At 40.3% G+C, this 16,306-nt stretch overlaps 1 protein-coding gene across 1 annotated transcript; it reads right to left on the bottom strand.

Annotated features, from left to right (window-relative positions):
- Positions 1 to 1,339: 1,339 nt before the first annotated feature.
- Positions 1,340 to 15,386, bottom strand: LOC140237097 ((2R)-3-sulfolactate dehydrogenase (NADP(+))-like). Its single transcript, XM_072317035.1, has 9 exons — positions 15,164 to 15,386; positions 13,846 to 14,031; positions 12,959 to 13,020; positions 6,159 to 6,311; positions 5,531 to 5,672; positions 3,509 to 3,636; positions 2,969 to 3,064; positions 1,987 to 2,097; positions 1,340 to 1,453 (listed from the first exon to the last, which is right to left on the bottom strand). The coding sequence occupies exons 1-9, from the start codon at positions 15,384 to 15,386 to the stop codon at positions 1,340 to 1,342; spliced, it is 1,215 nt and encodes a 404-aa protein (XP_072173136.1).
- Between the last annotated feature and the right edge of the window lie 920 nt (positions 15,387 to 16,306).

Here is a 16,306-nt window from a genome sequence, read left to right on the forward strand (position 1 = left end):
TTCCTCGTCCCCTCTTCATCTTTTTTCTTCAGGCAAGCATTTATTTAAGTATCCATTGATTGGTCAATGTGTGCGTGCCCGTTTAGCGAAAGTTGGATTGTCACGCTTGATTTTTTTTCCCCTGCAAAATGTAATGATACATATGAGTGAAAACAAAACAAAACAAAATAATACAATACAATACATAACATAAAATAAAACGGAGAATAGACAGAGAAGATACAGTGTACTCCTATTATAATGAATCCACTTATAACAAAGTTCTCATAACAAGGAAGTAAAATTTCTACAACATGTACATTGTACTCCTACTGCTGCTACTACAACTACGACTACTACCACTACTACTATTACAACAACAACAACAACTACTACTACTACTACTACTACTACTACTACTACTACTACTACTACTACTACTACTACTACTACTACTACTACTACTACTACTACTCCTACAGCGCAGAACAAAATGATATTACTTCTACTCTAAATATGTATTATTATTGTATCCAAAGTAGAAAAAGTGTCCTGAGAAAGCTTTGAAGTTAGTGACTTTACTCGTCAAAGTGCGAGTGTGTATGGGAGGGGGTGTTTGTTTTTTTGTTTGTTTGTTTGTTTGAAAGGTTTTAGGTGACTGGGCCTTTTCAACTTGTTCACATGCTGTAGAGCAATTTATCAAGCCTCGAGAATATTACTGTAAAGAACAATATAGCCTTCAGAATAGGTTGTACGTGTGTTTACTCCCACCAATAAGTTGTCCTATATACATGCCTCAAGGACTGAAAAGCGAGTGTTTTATGTTGAATACATAAATATTTTCATGCTTTGTGGTAAGATAAATGCTTTTTAAGTAAGGTTGTTGTTTTTTATTTGACCGTTACCACATCCGTAACAAAATTTCACACAAAACTGATATTCTTGGAGGTTACGAAACAATAAGGATTAGTTTGAAATCAGTACATACTTCATTATCATTTTCGATCATACATGAAACGTGATTAAACTCACGTATGCCAGGTATATAAGGAATGTGTTTCTGGAGTTGTCCAATCTATATCTATATCATACACATACACCGCGTGCCGCCACCAAAACAGTATGAGACATAGATTGTCCTACACCCATAACCATTTAAGTTTAACAACATCTGTATCACACACACACACACACACGCACACGCACACACACACACACACACACACACACACACACAAACACACAAACAGACAAGCAAAAAAAAAAAATTGTAGCCGGTAGAGCGCACACAAGAAATGTGCCGCGGCTGTGTGACCAATATGCGATGGTAAGGCGCCCTCCCTTCACACGTGAATCGCCCCTACGGCGAAGACTCTATCGTGTTGACGGCTCCTGATGTGACGTCATCTTCTTTGCTCTGGACTCGTACTTGCCGTAACTCGACTGATCCTCCAAGACTCTTCAATTTGGCATTCTAACGCAGACGAAAGAGGACACACATCGAGCTTTATTTACCCCCTTTTTATATCGTCTGAAAATCAGCTGTAGTCGATCTTTCAGATTCATCGATGTCATCAACAGCTTGTAACATGACGACCTGCGTTACTCAACTTCTATCTACAAATTTGTTACAAAACTGTATATTCTACGATCGGATGTATCAAGTTTGTTCTGTCACATGCACTTATGTCGAATGATACTTTGTATTTTCTTTTAAATCATAATTATAGCAAAATATGATTACGTTTAGAAGTTCAAATAATGCAGAAATGAAATCTCAACATCTCATGTCATTTGTCATTATTAAACCAAGGAAGTATCACAAATTCCCTGATTAAACACACAACAAATAAAATACTGTTATAGGTCCACGCGGAGGGGTAAAATCACACAGTTGGTGAAATAGAAAGCAGGGGGGGGGGGGGGAGGGTGAGAGAAAAGAGAATATCCGACCGTCCATTATCCAATTACAAGTAAAAGACTTACAACTTGACTTCTTTAACATACCAGCCGCTGAACAAGTCCCCTCTGATACCAAAGTCCGCCGTCTTGCTCTGTTCGCCCAATGTGCTCGCGCCCCTGATCTCCAGGTATTCGCACGGGCTGTGATTCGTCAACCTGAGGTGGGGTTATTGAAATGCAATCAATTTTTCAGGAGTAAACTTGACCTTTAAAAAAAATCATCGGTAATTTCTGCTGCAGAAACTCATTATCTTTCCATCAAATTATAAAATGCTCCAAAATCTATATATCCTGTATTGAAGTAACGATTAAATGGCACTGACTATATATATAATCATTAAATCTGCGCAGCATGAAATGAAAATCTATAACAAAACGTCAATTGAGAGAGAAATAAGGACTTTCAGCAGCGGAATTTGTGTTGACAATTTAAGGAAGTTTTTAATTTAGCGATTTCGAGGCTTTTGACAATTCTGCTACGAGAATAATTCTTTACTACCAAAATAAGGGCAGAAAATGTGAGAGAAAAATATTTGTATATATATCATTACGATGGAATACTAGCAGAGAAAAATAAGAATTCCAATAAAGAGATATAGCATCGTGCAAAGATGTTGTCTGTGGGACGTTATGATTCAAATGATTATAGAGTTACTAGTCACTGCTAGTAATCGGTTGTACAGCTGACACGATGGTGATTATTTTGGCAGCTTGACATCCTTCAATTATTGCCGTATATGCAACTAATGATTTGACCTTTACAGTGTTATAAAAAGCAGGTCCGACTACACTCTGAATAATGTTATGAGCCTATGAATTCTTACAGATAATTTTTTTCAAACATTGTTGTGCCGAAAAAAATTGCTTTTACCGATTGAATTTACAGATATTTTTTTTTTTATTATTCTCTTCACCACATCAGACACCTATATCCACCAGTAATCTCTCCTCAGTTCTTGTTATTGTGTGACTACATGTATATAATACCGTGGCATTTTAATACAAGTGCATAATAAATTTCGCTTACCCTGTCAAGCTGTCTGCAGTAGTCTAAGAGGCGTTGCATCCGTTCCACGAAACCACCGCCAAAATGGGCGGGGTCAATCGCGATGAAAGTTTGCCCCTGTGACACGCAAATGAAAATCATGATTTGTGTTTCTAGTGCTGATGAAGCTATTATAACGGGCATTAGAATGCAGAACCAGATGGACTCAACTCTACACTGCTATATTTCTTAAATTATGACGGCGTGGCATCCATTTCATTCAGCCTCGCCTAAAGTTTGAGAGGTAGTGTGGTGAGAAAACTTTGTCGAAAACTTGAACACTGTTGAAGGGACAAAAAATTAACGAGTTAATCATGTTTTGAAAGGATCACAACCTCGATTTTCAGATAAAGTGCGAGCTGTCTGAGCATGAGATCGTTTCTCAAAAAATCTCTTGAATAATTATGCATATGAAACTCTTTTGGGACCAGTACAATGGTATTAAAAACACATCTCGTACAGAGATGCCACCTGTTGGGAATGACAGTGTTAACCGGAAACGGTTCCTGATACTGTACTTACAAAGTCTCCTCCCACGAATGCCCCAGTTTCAGTAGGCCTTTTGGCAATGTCGGTGCAGAACGCCGAGCCGGTCAGTACGCTAGTGAGAATCTCAACCAAAAGGAGGAGCCCGAACCCTTTGTGGCCACCTAAAACAAACAAACAAACAAACAAACAAACAAACAAACAAATAAACAAACAAATAGATAAATAAACAAACAAGTAGAAATAGATAAATGAATGAATGAACTATACTCATTTACTATGCTATATATTAGCAAAATAAATTGATGAAGAAATAAAGAAAATGAATAAAGAAATGATTACCTGATAATCATGAATAAACTAACTTACGACGTAGGCATAAGTAAACACTGTAAAATGTACAACTCAAATGGATATCAAGAAAAAAATCGCGATGTTCAGCACAATATCTATAAGATGATGACCTCGAATATCGCATGTGGTTATAGATTTAATGGTTGTAGCGATGATGATGATGATGATGATTATGATGATGATGATGATGACAATGATGATCTTTGATGTACATCTTACGCGTATTCTCTTAAAAGCTCACTTCTGTTACCGCAATTATTCAAGTAGGTGTAGGTCTTGACAAAACCTGATCTGCCTTGCGCAGTGACTAACAAAGAATTTGACATTATTTCCACGCAAGGCATAAAAACAACAAAAATTGCCGATGCAGACAGATAACAAACATACATCGTCGATTTTAGAGGAGGAATTGCAAAACGCACTTATATAGCGATCCCTTTGATAATATTATAATCCGGGATATAATCCTTTGATAATATTCCTTTTCATGATCACTGAGATTTTACATCGCTTGCTCAATATCACGAAGTGTCAGAATGGGAAAATAATGGACTCTGTTAACATGGTTAAGCAGCTTGTTGGCGCTCTGTTTCTTGACTAATAAACTCTGCTTTATATGTTTTTGTTTTTCCATTCCTTGTCTTTGAAGACACAGGGCCATCTTTATCCGTATTACTAAGTCCCGAATATTAAAAAGAGTAGCTCAGCACATAAATATCATTTTGTTCAAAGCAGATCCTACCTACGTTGTTACTTTTCATTCTTGGACTTTGCTTATCGTATGTTATAAATGTGTTGTTTCCTGAGATAAGGGATACTTTATCATGTGTGTGCCAATTATCGACACTAATCCGTGCAGCTGAATCACACTGATTTGTTTTACGCAGGCAGAGTCGCTGTGTTATTGTTTTAACATTCTTTTTTTCTTTAGGTGAGGTATTTCGCCATTATTGCAGACAGCTGGAAACTAAGCCTCTGACAATGATCATTGTATTTATTCATTTTTATCTCGATAACCACTGTAGCTCAATTACGAAGACACAGCTGACAAAATCAAGACCACTTGTGTCTAAAATGTTGGCTGCCAAGCGGATAAATTAATGTGTGCCAGGAAGGACGCAAGAGCAACTTGTACCAAAATGAGTCAGAAAGATGAATTCATCGAAAGCGGAGAATGTGGCAATTTGACTTGCCAACGGAAAAAAAGGACTTAACAAAATGATGTCTCATCTCCCTTGCAATTCTGAAGGTGGTGAAACACTGTAATGCTATTTATTCCTTGATGGTGGTAATAGTTGTAATGATGATGATGATGATGATGATGATGATGATGATGAGGAGGATGATAGTAATGGTGGTAAATAGTGATGATGTGGCAATGATAAACATGCATTATGATGATTGAAATGATAATGGTGATGGCGCTGATAATGATGTGATGGCGCTGATAATGATGTGATGGTAATGATTTTTAGGATCAGAGTAGATGATGATGATGATGATGATGATGATGATGGTAATGATAGGTGATACTATAATAATGGGAAGTACATGGTAATAAGAAAGATGATGGTGTTGCGGCCGATGATATAACAGTGATGGCAATGGTGCTGACAGTGATCATTATACTTGTTGCGATGGTAAAGAATGTGATGATGGTTATATATATTGATATATTAATCTTCAGAGCGGTAGACAGCTGACCTGTAGTGGTGCCGCTCCCACCTAGCGGCACCACGCCACCACGGAACAAGATTGTCTCCGCATCTTGGGTGGGGACACCGAACTGATCCACGCCCAACCCGGCTTGAACATGTTTGCTCCCGCTTCGGAGCGCCTCACGTATCTCGATTCCAAACAATAGAAAAGAGCAGAATACATGTACAAACAAACTGACACATCTATTAAGATAAGATGACGACAAAAATTGGTAAGACAGTTTAATAAGGGTTGTATTGATGTGACTGGACCCCCCCCCCCCGTATTCGCATAAACATTCCTTTCGGCTTTTCTGTTCATTGCAAATTTCATATGAGATCACAACACAAGTTTTAGGAATATGAATAAAGAACTAAAAGCAACAGCGGAGGAAAGCAGAAGGGTAAAGGGACTATACGCAATGAGCAGTGGGAGAAGGAGGAGGAAGATGACTCGGAGGATGACTGGGAGGACGACGAGGAGGAGGAGGTGGACGAAGAGGAAGATGAAAGAAAGGAGAGCTACTCCAGAGTGAGAAAATGGATTAGTCCGCTCCAGCAATATCTTCTTAATGGACTAAATGGTGAATTAGAGAAAGTGGAATGACGCTTACAGAACGCGTGGACTCCAATACCTTTCCCATGGCAGATACTGTTAGGGACGAGTCAAACAGGATGTAGTCTCCGTCCAAGGCGGGTGCGGCGAAAGAGATGGGATTGGTGCCCAGGGCTCGCTGCGTGGATAACGGTGCCACAGTGGCCAGCCAGGTGTTCGACATGCAAACTCCCTATCGGGTTGAAATAAAGAGAGACTGCCTTGTCAAAAACGAACCCCTCCTCATTTTTGGGTTGATTAGGTTGATTGCAAACTGTGCGATGCCACTTATACACATGCTCAAACTGGCATTATCACTGAGAGGATAAAATCTATAGAAAACACGTTTTACATGACTTCACAGAACATGACGTAAATAGGGTTAGGTGATGGCGTAACTGCCTCCTCCAAGTCCTCATACACCTCAATCTCTTAAAGATCATTCCTATCGTTCTCATTGGCATAATACAATAAGGGAAGACTTGGTCATTCCTAGCCCACCTCATTACAAATTTCCCGAAACCAGCGGGATAACCGTGATGTGCTGACATCATTATCCCTAAAATATTTTACATAATGTAATTGTGATTGCTTCTTCTTTTTTTTCTTTTTTTTTTTTTTTTTTGGGGGGGGGGGGGACTATAAAACTTTGAACATTACATATTCATCTCAGTTCTGGTCCGACATGTCTGTTACTCCTCTTCTTAAAGTTAGCTTGAAGCTGGAGTAGAGTTTCTATCTATAACGTAATGCTTATAATGAGAAAAAGAAAGTCGGTCGGATATGTGCCCTCTATCAGCCGTCCCCCCCCCCCTTTCTTTTCCCCCCTCGGAAATTCCCTTTCCGTAGAGGTGCACTCTATATAAATCAAACTTTCTCCCCGAGTCCTGTGTAATCTAAACCTCTCAGGGCTTCAGACTTTCAGACAGACCTTTTGCGTGATGTCGCGTAAAATTGTCGTCATAATAAAAAGCAATGGTTATTTTGACTAATGCTTGTCGGCCGTTTGGCACACTTATCGTGGTCGTCGCAAGAAATGATTCTATGAATCGTCATTCATGGCAATTATCATTCAGCTACTACTGCATTAGATCTTCAACCTGAGTGACACTCCTAGTCTTCAGAATGTAATATATAGCAATTAAAAAAAAAAAAGATTTCATGCACTCTCTAAACTGTGGTAACAGAGCAGATCATTCTGACGACTCTGCACTACATATACACGACTGATGTGGATCGCCACACACGTTCGAAATTTTGGTTCAATAATAATGTACATAAATATGTTTTTCTACCGAATAACATAACATTTACAGTATATCTCTGCTAGTCCAGGTTACATATAGCGACCTGTAATCTGAATTACAGTTCTGAAATGTATGCTTCAATTACATACAGCCTGAATTTTTAGAACAAATATTTTCTGGCGATTCTGCTGCCCCAGATTTGCTGTAATATTATAGTATTTCTTTTGAAGTGCACCCTAACTTTCCCTTCCCGGTCCCCTTCCAATGAAAACGAAATGGTGACTGTGGAGGGGTTACTTTCTGGGGACGCGTGTCCCGAAGATGGCCACAGTTCGTTCAGGAAATAGACATTAGTCACGCGGAAGTCCTTTTGGGGGCATGGCGACAATTTTCAGGGAGAATTCGGGAGAAGAACGGGATGGCAGAAAGTGAGTATATAACGAGGCTAATGAGCCATGGATAGCTCTTTTCTCGGCTTCAAAGTGCAAGGTTGTCTATATTTAGGGCCTGTAATTACTCTACAATAGAATGTGCTTTCATTACATCCTATAGAGTCAAGTTTGGAAGATCTGGGAAATTCATATGTAGCATTGTAGCTCCGTGATGTGAGTGTGAAAATGTGTGAGGGTTATGAAGTATGGATTATGTGTCTGTGTAAATGACCATGACTTTGTGTCTATAGTACATTGCACTGTAGAGAGTGCTAGGGACTAAAAGTGTGTATCCGTGTTTTTCTGTATGTTTGCGTGTGCGTGTGTATAATATGTACGTATGAGTGCGACCTTAAAGAACCATTAGAGGTTGCCATTCGAAGGATCATGTATTCATCATTCCTTTTCAATCCCTTGGCACCGGTTCTGCGTGACAGTCAGGTATAGTCAGCGCGTGAGTCGATATTCTCGCCTATTATTATAGTCAGAGCCTACGCCATTCGAACTTCGTGTCTGTGGATGTTGGGACCCGTTCCCATGGTAACGTGTCACGTCCACTTCACGATCGGCATGGGTAAGGCATCTCAGATGAATTTCGCACAGCTCGAAGTTATAGGGGTACCTCATTGAGCTCATCGTCTTGCCAAGACTTCGGGTAGAGAAACCAGAAACACTGATCATTGTCAACGCATTCTGGCAAACTTCATTTCAAATAAACACATCACTTGATGTCATAACAGTTGTGTCATCGTAACTCGCACATATTTTCCTGACTCACAGGATCTCTCCCAACGTTCTAGGTCCCACGCGAGCTAAAATGGAAGATTGAGCTTGATTTTATTCATTTCCCCCAGTCATCGCTTCCAAGTCAGTGAAATCAAGGAGGGGAAAAAACACCAACAACGAAACATGATGCTAATTTGTGTGTGCCGACCTCGAATTAGAAATAGCAATTTTCTACGTGTCTTGCGGCAAATTGACTCACTCTGCTTAAAAATACACACATCATAGAGCTGCACTGGTCCTGGTTTCGCAATACTTAAAACCCACTATTGGGCGGACTGTTCTGCTGTTTATGCCAGCGTGACGAGGGGCAAGAGATAATTATTTTGCTTGACAAGGTGGTCGGCTCGAAAAGGCAAGAAAGATGGGAAGGTGAGAAGTCGTGACTACCGTCATCATATCCCAGTATTCCTTCAGACTGAAATGGTTGTTGAGGGACGTCTTCCAACTTCTCGATGACGTTCACCTGCGGGTCTCATCACGTCTTGCTCACGTTTGGATGCTCATGAGGACCATTATGCGGCAAGTAAGATCTCCGTAATGGTATACAGTATTCCAAAGATTACCATTATTTATTTTGTCGTAAAACGTGTCTTTAATAGAAATGCAGGGTGCGTTGGTTTGCTGGGTTGGGGAGCAAATACTCAAATAGCTATCATGTCAGAAAATATCATTTCATTTTGCTCGGGGCATTGTTCAGTCACCTTGTGAATAGGGTAGGGGCGCTGCGGCATAGTGGATAAGAATCCCGACTCCCGATCGGAGGACCCGAGTTCGAATCCCGCCCAGTGCTTACGTCCTTGGACAAGATGTTTTTACCCACTGTGTCCCTCTCGACCCAGGTGTATAAATGGGTACCTGGCAACGCTAGGGTAATAATAATAGCAGGGCCCTCTGGTAGAGCAGTGGTAACACTGAAGAGGCTACCCTGGGTAAATAAGACCTTATTATTATTATTATTATTATTATTATTATTATTATTATTATTATTATTATTATTATTATTAACATGCACGAATTCGGAAAGTTGTGCGATGCCCATCTCACTTCGACACCCACCATTTTGCATTTTTAACCACGGTAGTCCAAGGTTTTTATTCGACACGCCCCTTTCCGATGTCTAGTACGTGATGTGAGCTTGTGTGTGTGTGTTGTTTGTGTGCACGAGTGCATGTATATTGTATATTACATGTATTTTCTTCTCTGCGTCTATTTTCTTATCTTGTTTTTATCTCATTTTTTTATCGTAGATGGATCTCTTGAATGTGTTAAGCAATGTTCTGTGAGATCCCTCGTCTCCGAAGACTGAGATGGATAAAATCAAATGATAAATGCGTCTGTAAAAGAGAAACGCTGCTAAGCTTTAGATGATTTATGTAATTTTAGTTACATTAGGATCATATAACAAGGCAGTGTTGGGGATGATTATGACTCATCGTGTGGGACATTTCTGTTTGAAGCCAATACTTGATGTCGGTATTCTACGATGTTATACAGTCACGCTGACACACGTTACTATAAGTGCGCACCTGTCAGTCTGTGAGTGCTAGCACGCCTGACTCTCTCATCTTATGCTCTGTAATGCACTATGTCGGATGGTATCTACGTTCCAGAATTTGCCGCAATATGAGTAAGCGATATGATTAATCAGAACTCTGTCCTCCTGCATTCCAGCCAAAGAGAAAATGAGACAAAGTGATATTCTTATAAAGACGTATTCATTTCAAGCCTTCCTGGGACATTATTATAACTCACCCTATTTATCCCTTTACCCTTCATGGCAGGAGCACGGGATTGGCAAAGTGGTTAAGGACCAACTTTTAAAGGGCCATTCCAGACGATTTTCATAATTTCACATCATGTAGTACATAAATCGACAGCTCCATGTGTAGATTTGTGGAATTTATTGTGGTCCTTGAGCAGAGAAATAAATACTTTGAAAAACCTTCAACAAGTTACGCTGAACAATGATGATGACATAGAAGCCTCACATATTTCAGAAATGTACCAGTGTAATTCCCATTACAATCATGACAATGCTATTGGCTTGCAAGTTCACCTGTGTAGAATCTATGCATTGCTTCTTCTTCTTGTTCTGCTTCCTTGAGCCCCAACTCATTCTTGTGATGAGGCTGCCATGCCATCATCCTCATTCATTGCAATTATTTGTTATAGATTTTGAAAACATTTTTATTCTTCATCCTAATCATTATAAATCCTAAATCTCTGTTATTCAGTATAACTAATTATCTACAGTTGTTCAAATGTAAAAATCTGAAAATCATCTGGAGATCTCCTTTAAATAAGTTGTCCCCAGGCTGACTCCTGGACAACGCTGGAGGGCGCGTACATCTAACCAATTCAACCACAGATTTAACCAACAATGTCCCTCCCATCCAGGTGTCAGGAATAGGTACCTGGGATATCGGGTGGGGGGGGGGGGGAGATATTATGGCGAGGCCACATGACTATTATGATATCATTAGAGAGAGTGTGCAGTGTCAAAACTGAAGAATCTAGCCCCTGGATGAATACTATATACTAAATTTATATCATTAGATGATATACATTTCCTACAGACTGCCCTCTTCATGTTTCGTTCTAAGCAAGACCTATTACCTGTCTCTTTTTCGACAATGTTTCAACTTAACAGTGCAGTTCACTCGTATCCCACGAGACAAGCATCAGATATACATTTAGTGAACTCTGGTACTGCACTAGCCTATAAATCAGTCAGACATAGCGGTCCTGATGTCTGGAATGCGCTACCTCAGCATGTTCGCAATTTACAAAAAATAGTTACTTTCAAAAGATCGATCAAACATATTCTATTATCAGCTTCACGCTGAACTCCTGGATACTATTAACTATTAAACTTGCTGTGATCATATATTTCCCCTGAAATCGACATTTGAATGGGATTTATGAGAAATTTTATCAATTTAACCAGTATAATATGCTTATAATGACTTGACACTTTAAACTTTTTCTTGCTCTCTCTTGTCAATGTCCGACAGGACAAATAGGCACCACACATGTATTTCTTCTCTCCCCCTCATGTTCCCATGCTCTCTTTGTAAATACCCCCCCCCAACTCCTATCAAGTATCATTTAAACTATTTGCAAGCATATAGATTGTGTTCACGGGGGTTGCAACGATTTTCAAGCTTTAAGCTTATGTTGCAATTCCTTTGCGTGTTCGTTACCGTGAATAATGTAGCTCTCTTAGTGGAGTTGTATACTATCCTGTAACTACTTCTTATCAATGTATACTTATTGTATATATTCTGTCTTGGCTATATGAGATGTACTTGCATACATTTGTATGCATTCCTATTTTGTGAACACGCATGAAATCTTGAATAAATAAATAAATAAAAATAAATCATTATATGATTATTATTATTGTTAACCCTCTGCTTTCAGCAACTTCTCATTTCTTTCAACCACTCGTATGAAGTTAATTGTAGAGTATAACATCAAATCGTCCGTAAATCTCGGACAGATAGTACATTTCTAATTAATAGAAGATTTTGGAATTCAAGCCTGGGATTTTTGAGACGTCGAACGTGTGATCTGTGAGTAACTAATAACCCTGCTGGAAAGAACGCAGTGTCACACAGTGTGAATACAATGTGAGTCATCAATTCACAGTGTGAAGCAAAGCATTACTACGTAAACACTTTGTGAAAACCACACCACAGTGTGAAATCATCTTCACACTGTTAAATTCGAGCGTTTTCACATAGTCGGCTATGTGAACACACTGTGAACACACTATGAGATACTGTGTTCTTTCCAGTAGGGAATTCCTTGTTATTTAGTCAACTACCCAGATATGGCACCAGTGTTTGATTTTTTTTTTCCCTCAGCTTTGATCTATGTCACTTTAGCAGGTTAGTGAGATGACGAGTCATTGATTAATGAAGGTAATGTTCGTTATTCCGGAAATAAAATATACAAGGTTCCTTCATAAACCATGAAAAGAAGGTGCCTTATAACGAGCTAGGGCCTTTTTCTGATTAAAGAACCTTTGTAATACCGAAACGGTTTTGTTTTCTTTTTCGGATTAAAGAACCTTCTGAATACCGAAACTATTTTTTTGTGTGTGTGTGTGTTTTTTTGTTTTGTTTTTTTTTATTAAAGAACCTTCGGAGTAACGAATCTTCGGAATAACGAATCTTCGGAATAACAAACCTTCGGAATAACGAACCTTTGGAATAACGAACCTTTGGAATAACGAACCTTTGGAATAACGAATCTTCGGAATAACGAACCTTCGGCATAACGAACTATAATCATCAATGATTTCAGGGAAAAAAAATATACACACACGCGCGCGCGCGAGCACACACCCACACACACACATACAAACTTACGATCATTCCGTTGTTGCAGGCCTTCATTGTGTACCATCCCAAAGCACCAAGATGATGGGATCCTTGACGAACACAAAACAAAACGAAACAAAGCAAAATACAAACTATGCGAGACAGATGAAGGACGGAACGCGTTTTGACGAAACGGTTTTCGATATCGCATTCAGTGTTTGAATAGTAGCCATAGTAAAAGTCATGAGCACACATACTCGCATGGGATTCGAACTCATGACCTCCTGATTGATTGCTAGACAACATCCGTCATATCCACTAGACTACCGAGTTTCCGCCCGATAGCCAGTGATGGCTCTTAAAAAACAATATCAAATATATCCACGATTCTGATTACGATTCTGACAACTAAAACCATGATTGTACCGTTCTACATTGATGTCAAGGCAAAATAACCATAACTTCACCAAATTTCCCTTAATAACGTCAAAACTGTGAAGTGCTTCATTTTACCTGCCATATTTTGCCGTTGATACCTTTACTTCCGACAATTTTTATATCCTCTGTTTTTCCTATACGAAAGGTACAGGGTCTTGGACGCTTTAACACAGAAATATTCATTATCTTGTAGATATCGGATTCATATGCCACAAATACCAGGGATGTTCATTCACGCAACCCTTTATGACGTCAAAACTGTGAAGAAGGCAAAGATTTTTTGTCACCACTCATTATAGCTCTTTGGAAGAAGCTAGGTTAATCAGCCGCGACCCAGGACATTTTTACCTGTGACGTCATTGTCTCCGGCCTTTGATCTCAGGCATTCTTTATACCTCTGGCACGTTTTGTTGTTTATGTTGTTGTTGCTGCTGCTGCTGTTGTTGTTGTTCCGTTAAAACCTTTAAATGTTTTGAATCCAAACTACACTTGTATACCTTTAGCTGAGACCCATCCGATGCCATTAGTTGACGCTTTCTTCATGGCGACGTCCATGCAGAACATGCCAACGATGGCCCCCGGAGCTCCCCGACCGTTGACCCATGCCGAACCGCTAGTTTCCTCCAGAATTTCTGGCTCTTCGTTGACAACGGTACCAGCCTGAACGTTGGCTAAAATCATGTCTGTGGATGTATGAAGTGACAATTTTTTTTTTATGAGCACAAAAAGAACAAATAAATGAAAGAATAGACCCATACATAATCATGGATAAATGAACAAATTGATACATAGATGATTAGATAAATAAACAAATAAATAGATGGATAAATAGATATAAAGTAACAACATAGAAAGCCATTACAGGTTAGATTCTGCAATATCGCATTAAATCCCAAGAGATAGGCAAAGCTTTATGGTACAATCATTATGTTGAATGTGTTGTAATGGTTTCACATAATATTAATGGAATTCAATCTTATTGCCGTTCTCACACAGCATGGACCTACGTCTAAGCATCCTTGGTACATGACGTAATCGAGAGCTCTTCTCGAACAGCGTATAACAAGCTCTTGAACACGCAACATTATCAGCATGCATGGTATTCAGCGCAAACTTGTCTATTCTTCCTCATCACCCTGTATCCTTGGCTCCTTCTCCCCCTAAATCTCTTGTCATTACTCACATCATTCATTCTCTCCTCCTCTCCCAATGCACACCTTTCTCTTCCTCCTCCTGTATGAACCACCACCACCCCCTCCCCCAATTTGGTAACCTTTTACCCCTTCCCACCTCTTGATTCCCGCTGCTCATACTCTTGATCCTCTTCGAACGCTACACCAACACTCCTCATCCGCATCCATTTCTCCCTGCTCCTCCCCCTCTTCTGCATCCTCCTTCTCCACCTCCTCCTCCTCCTCTTCCTCCTTCTCCAACTCCTCCTCCTCCTCCTTCTCTTCCTACATCTCCACCTCCTCCTCCTCCTCTTTCTCCACCTCCCCCTCCTCTTCTCCACCTCTTCCTCCCCTTCCTTCTCCTCCTCCTCCTCCTTTTTCTCCTCTTTCTCCTCCTTCTTCTCCTCCTCCTCCTCCTTCTTCTCCTCCCCCCTCCTCCTCCTCCTCATCCTCCTCCTCCCCCTCCTCCTCCTCCTTCTCCTCCCCCTCCTTCTCCTCCTCCTTCTCCTCCTCCTTCTCCTCCCCCCTCCTCCTCCCCCTCCTCCTTCTAATTCTTCTAATCCTTCTCCTCCTCCTCCTCCTCCTCCTCCTCCTCCTCCTCCTCTTTCCCCTCCTCCTCCTCCTCCTCTCTGCCAAAACTTACCCAATAGCTGAAGTCCATGCGACGTTTTGCCACGGCGATCGGCATCGAGAAGAACCTCGCTCTGGACGAGGGCGTGGCTATCCTTTAGACCGACCGCTTTCATACAAGCTGCGACGAATTCGCGGACGTTCTCCTCTCTGACCAGGACCAAGGCTTTCTCTCTTTCCTCCTTCGTCCCCTCGGAGTTGGGGTAGCCATCGTCCAATCTCGCCGATTGCTCCATTTTCGCTTTTCTCTTTGGTAAATCTCTGTTTCAAATTTGGCGAGTCGCTGTCCTGATTTCTTTAGGCTGTATCTACACAAAACCCCTCTAAATTCTTTTGTGGGTTTTTTCCCCCGCTTGTAGACCACAGTCAGTAACTGACAGTGATTTTATAACAGAGCATAATTATCATGTCAAACATGAAATGCGATAAGCCATTACAGAGGGTCTAGGTCGGAATAAAACCCTCGTCAGACTTGTGGCCGGTGTCCGAATGTCAAACTCTTCTTTCCGTTGAGTTTCAAATAAACGTGGTGAGTGCTTGTTATTAATTATAGGCGTGTTACAGTGGACAGGAAAGGATCAATACATCATACGACATGTACGATATGGCGATGAATCTCACTGTTGCTTTCCTGACGCCGTTCTCAACAATGATCATTACTGCCATAGAAAGGATCTTTGTACCGGTTTCCAGCTCTCGGAAACAGCAAGTCAGAGAAAATGACAGAGGACGTAGGTCTGTGCACAAAGTCCACAACAAACTCTACAAACCATTACCATGCAGACTCGGTAGTTAAGTATACACAATGGAGCTGAAATCCAGCGACACGTTGCACTGTCTGAAAGAAGTCTGTGTCACGATTCTTACGCCTCTCACACCATTGTTTGAAGTATTTCGGAATATTGATAAATAGACAGAACGGTGATAAAAAAAATGAGCAAAGGTCGAGACCTGCACACAGCACTTACCGACTGGATGGACACATGTTCACTACGTGGCGGCAATTTTATCGAGGAGTTTCCACTCACCAGATGAAAAGAGACAAGAATATTTTCCAGTCTTTTCATGTCGAACCTGCCGTAAATTTGTTATATTGTTATATGTAGCACTCTGTACAGTAACATTCATATTACCTTGAGTTTGTTTTTTTTTTCTT

This window comes from Diadema setosum, chromosome 13 (genome assembly GCF_964275005.1).
Source record: "Diadema setosum chromosome 13, eeDiaSeto1, whole genome shotgun sequence".
NCBI lineage: Eukaryota > Metazoa > Echinodermata > Echinoidea > Diadematoida > Diadematidae > Diadema > Diadema setosum.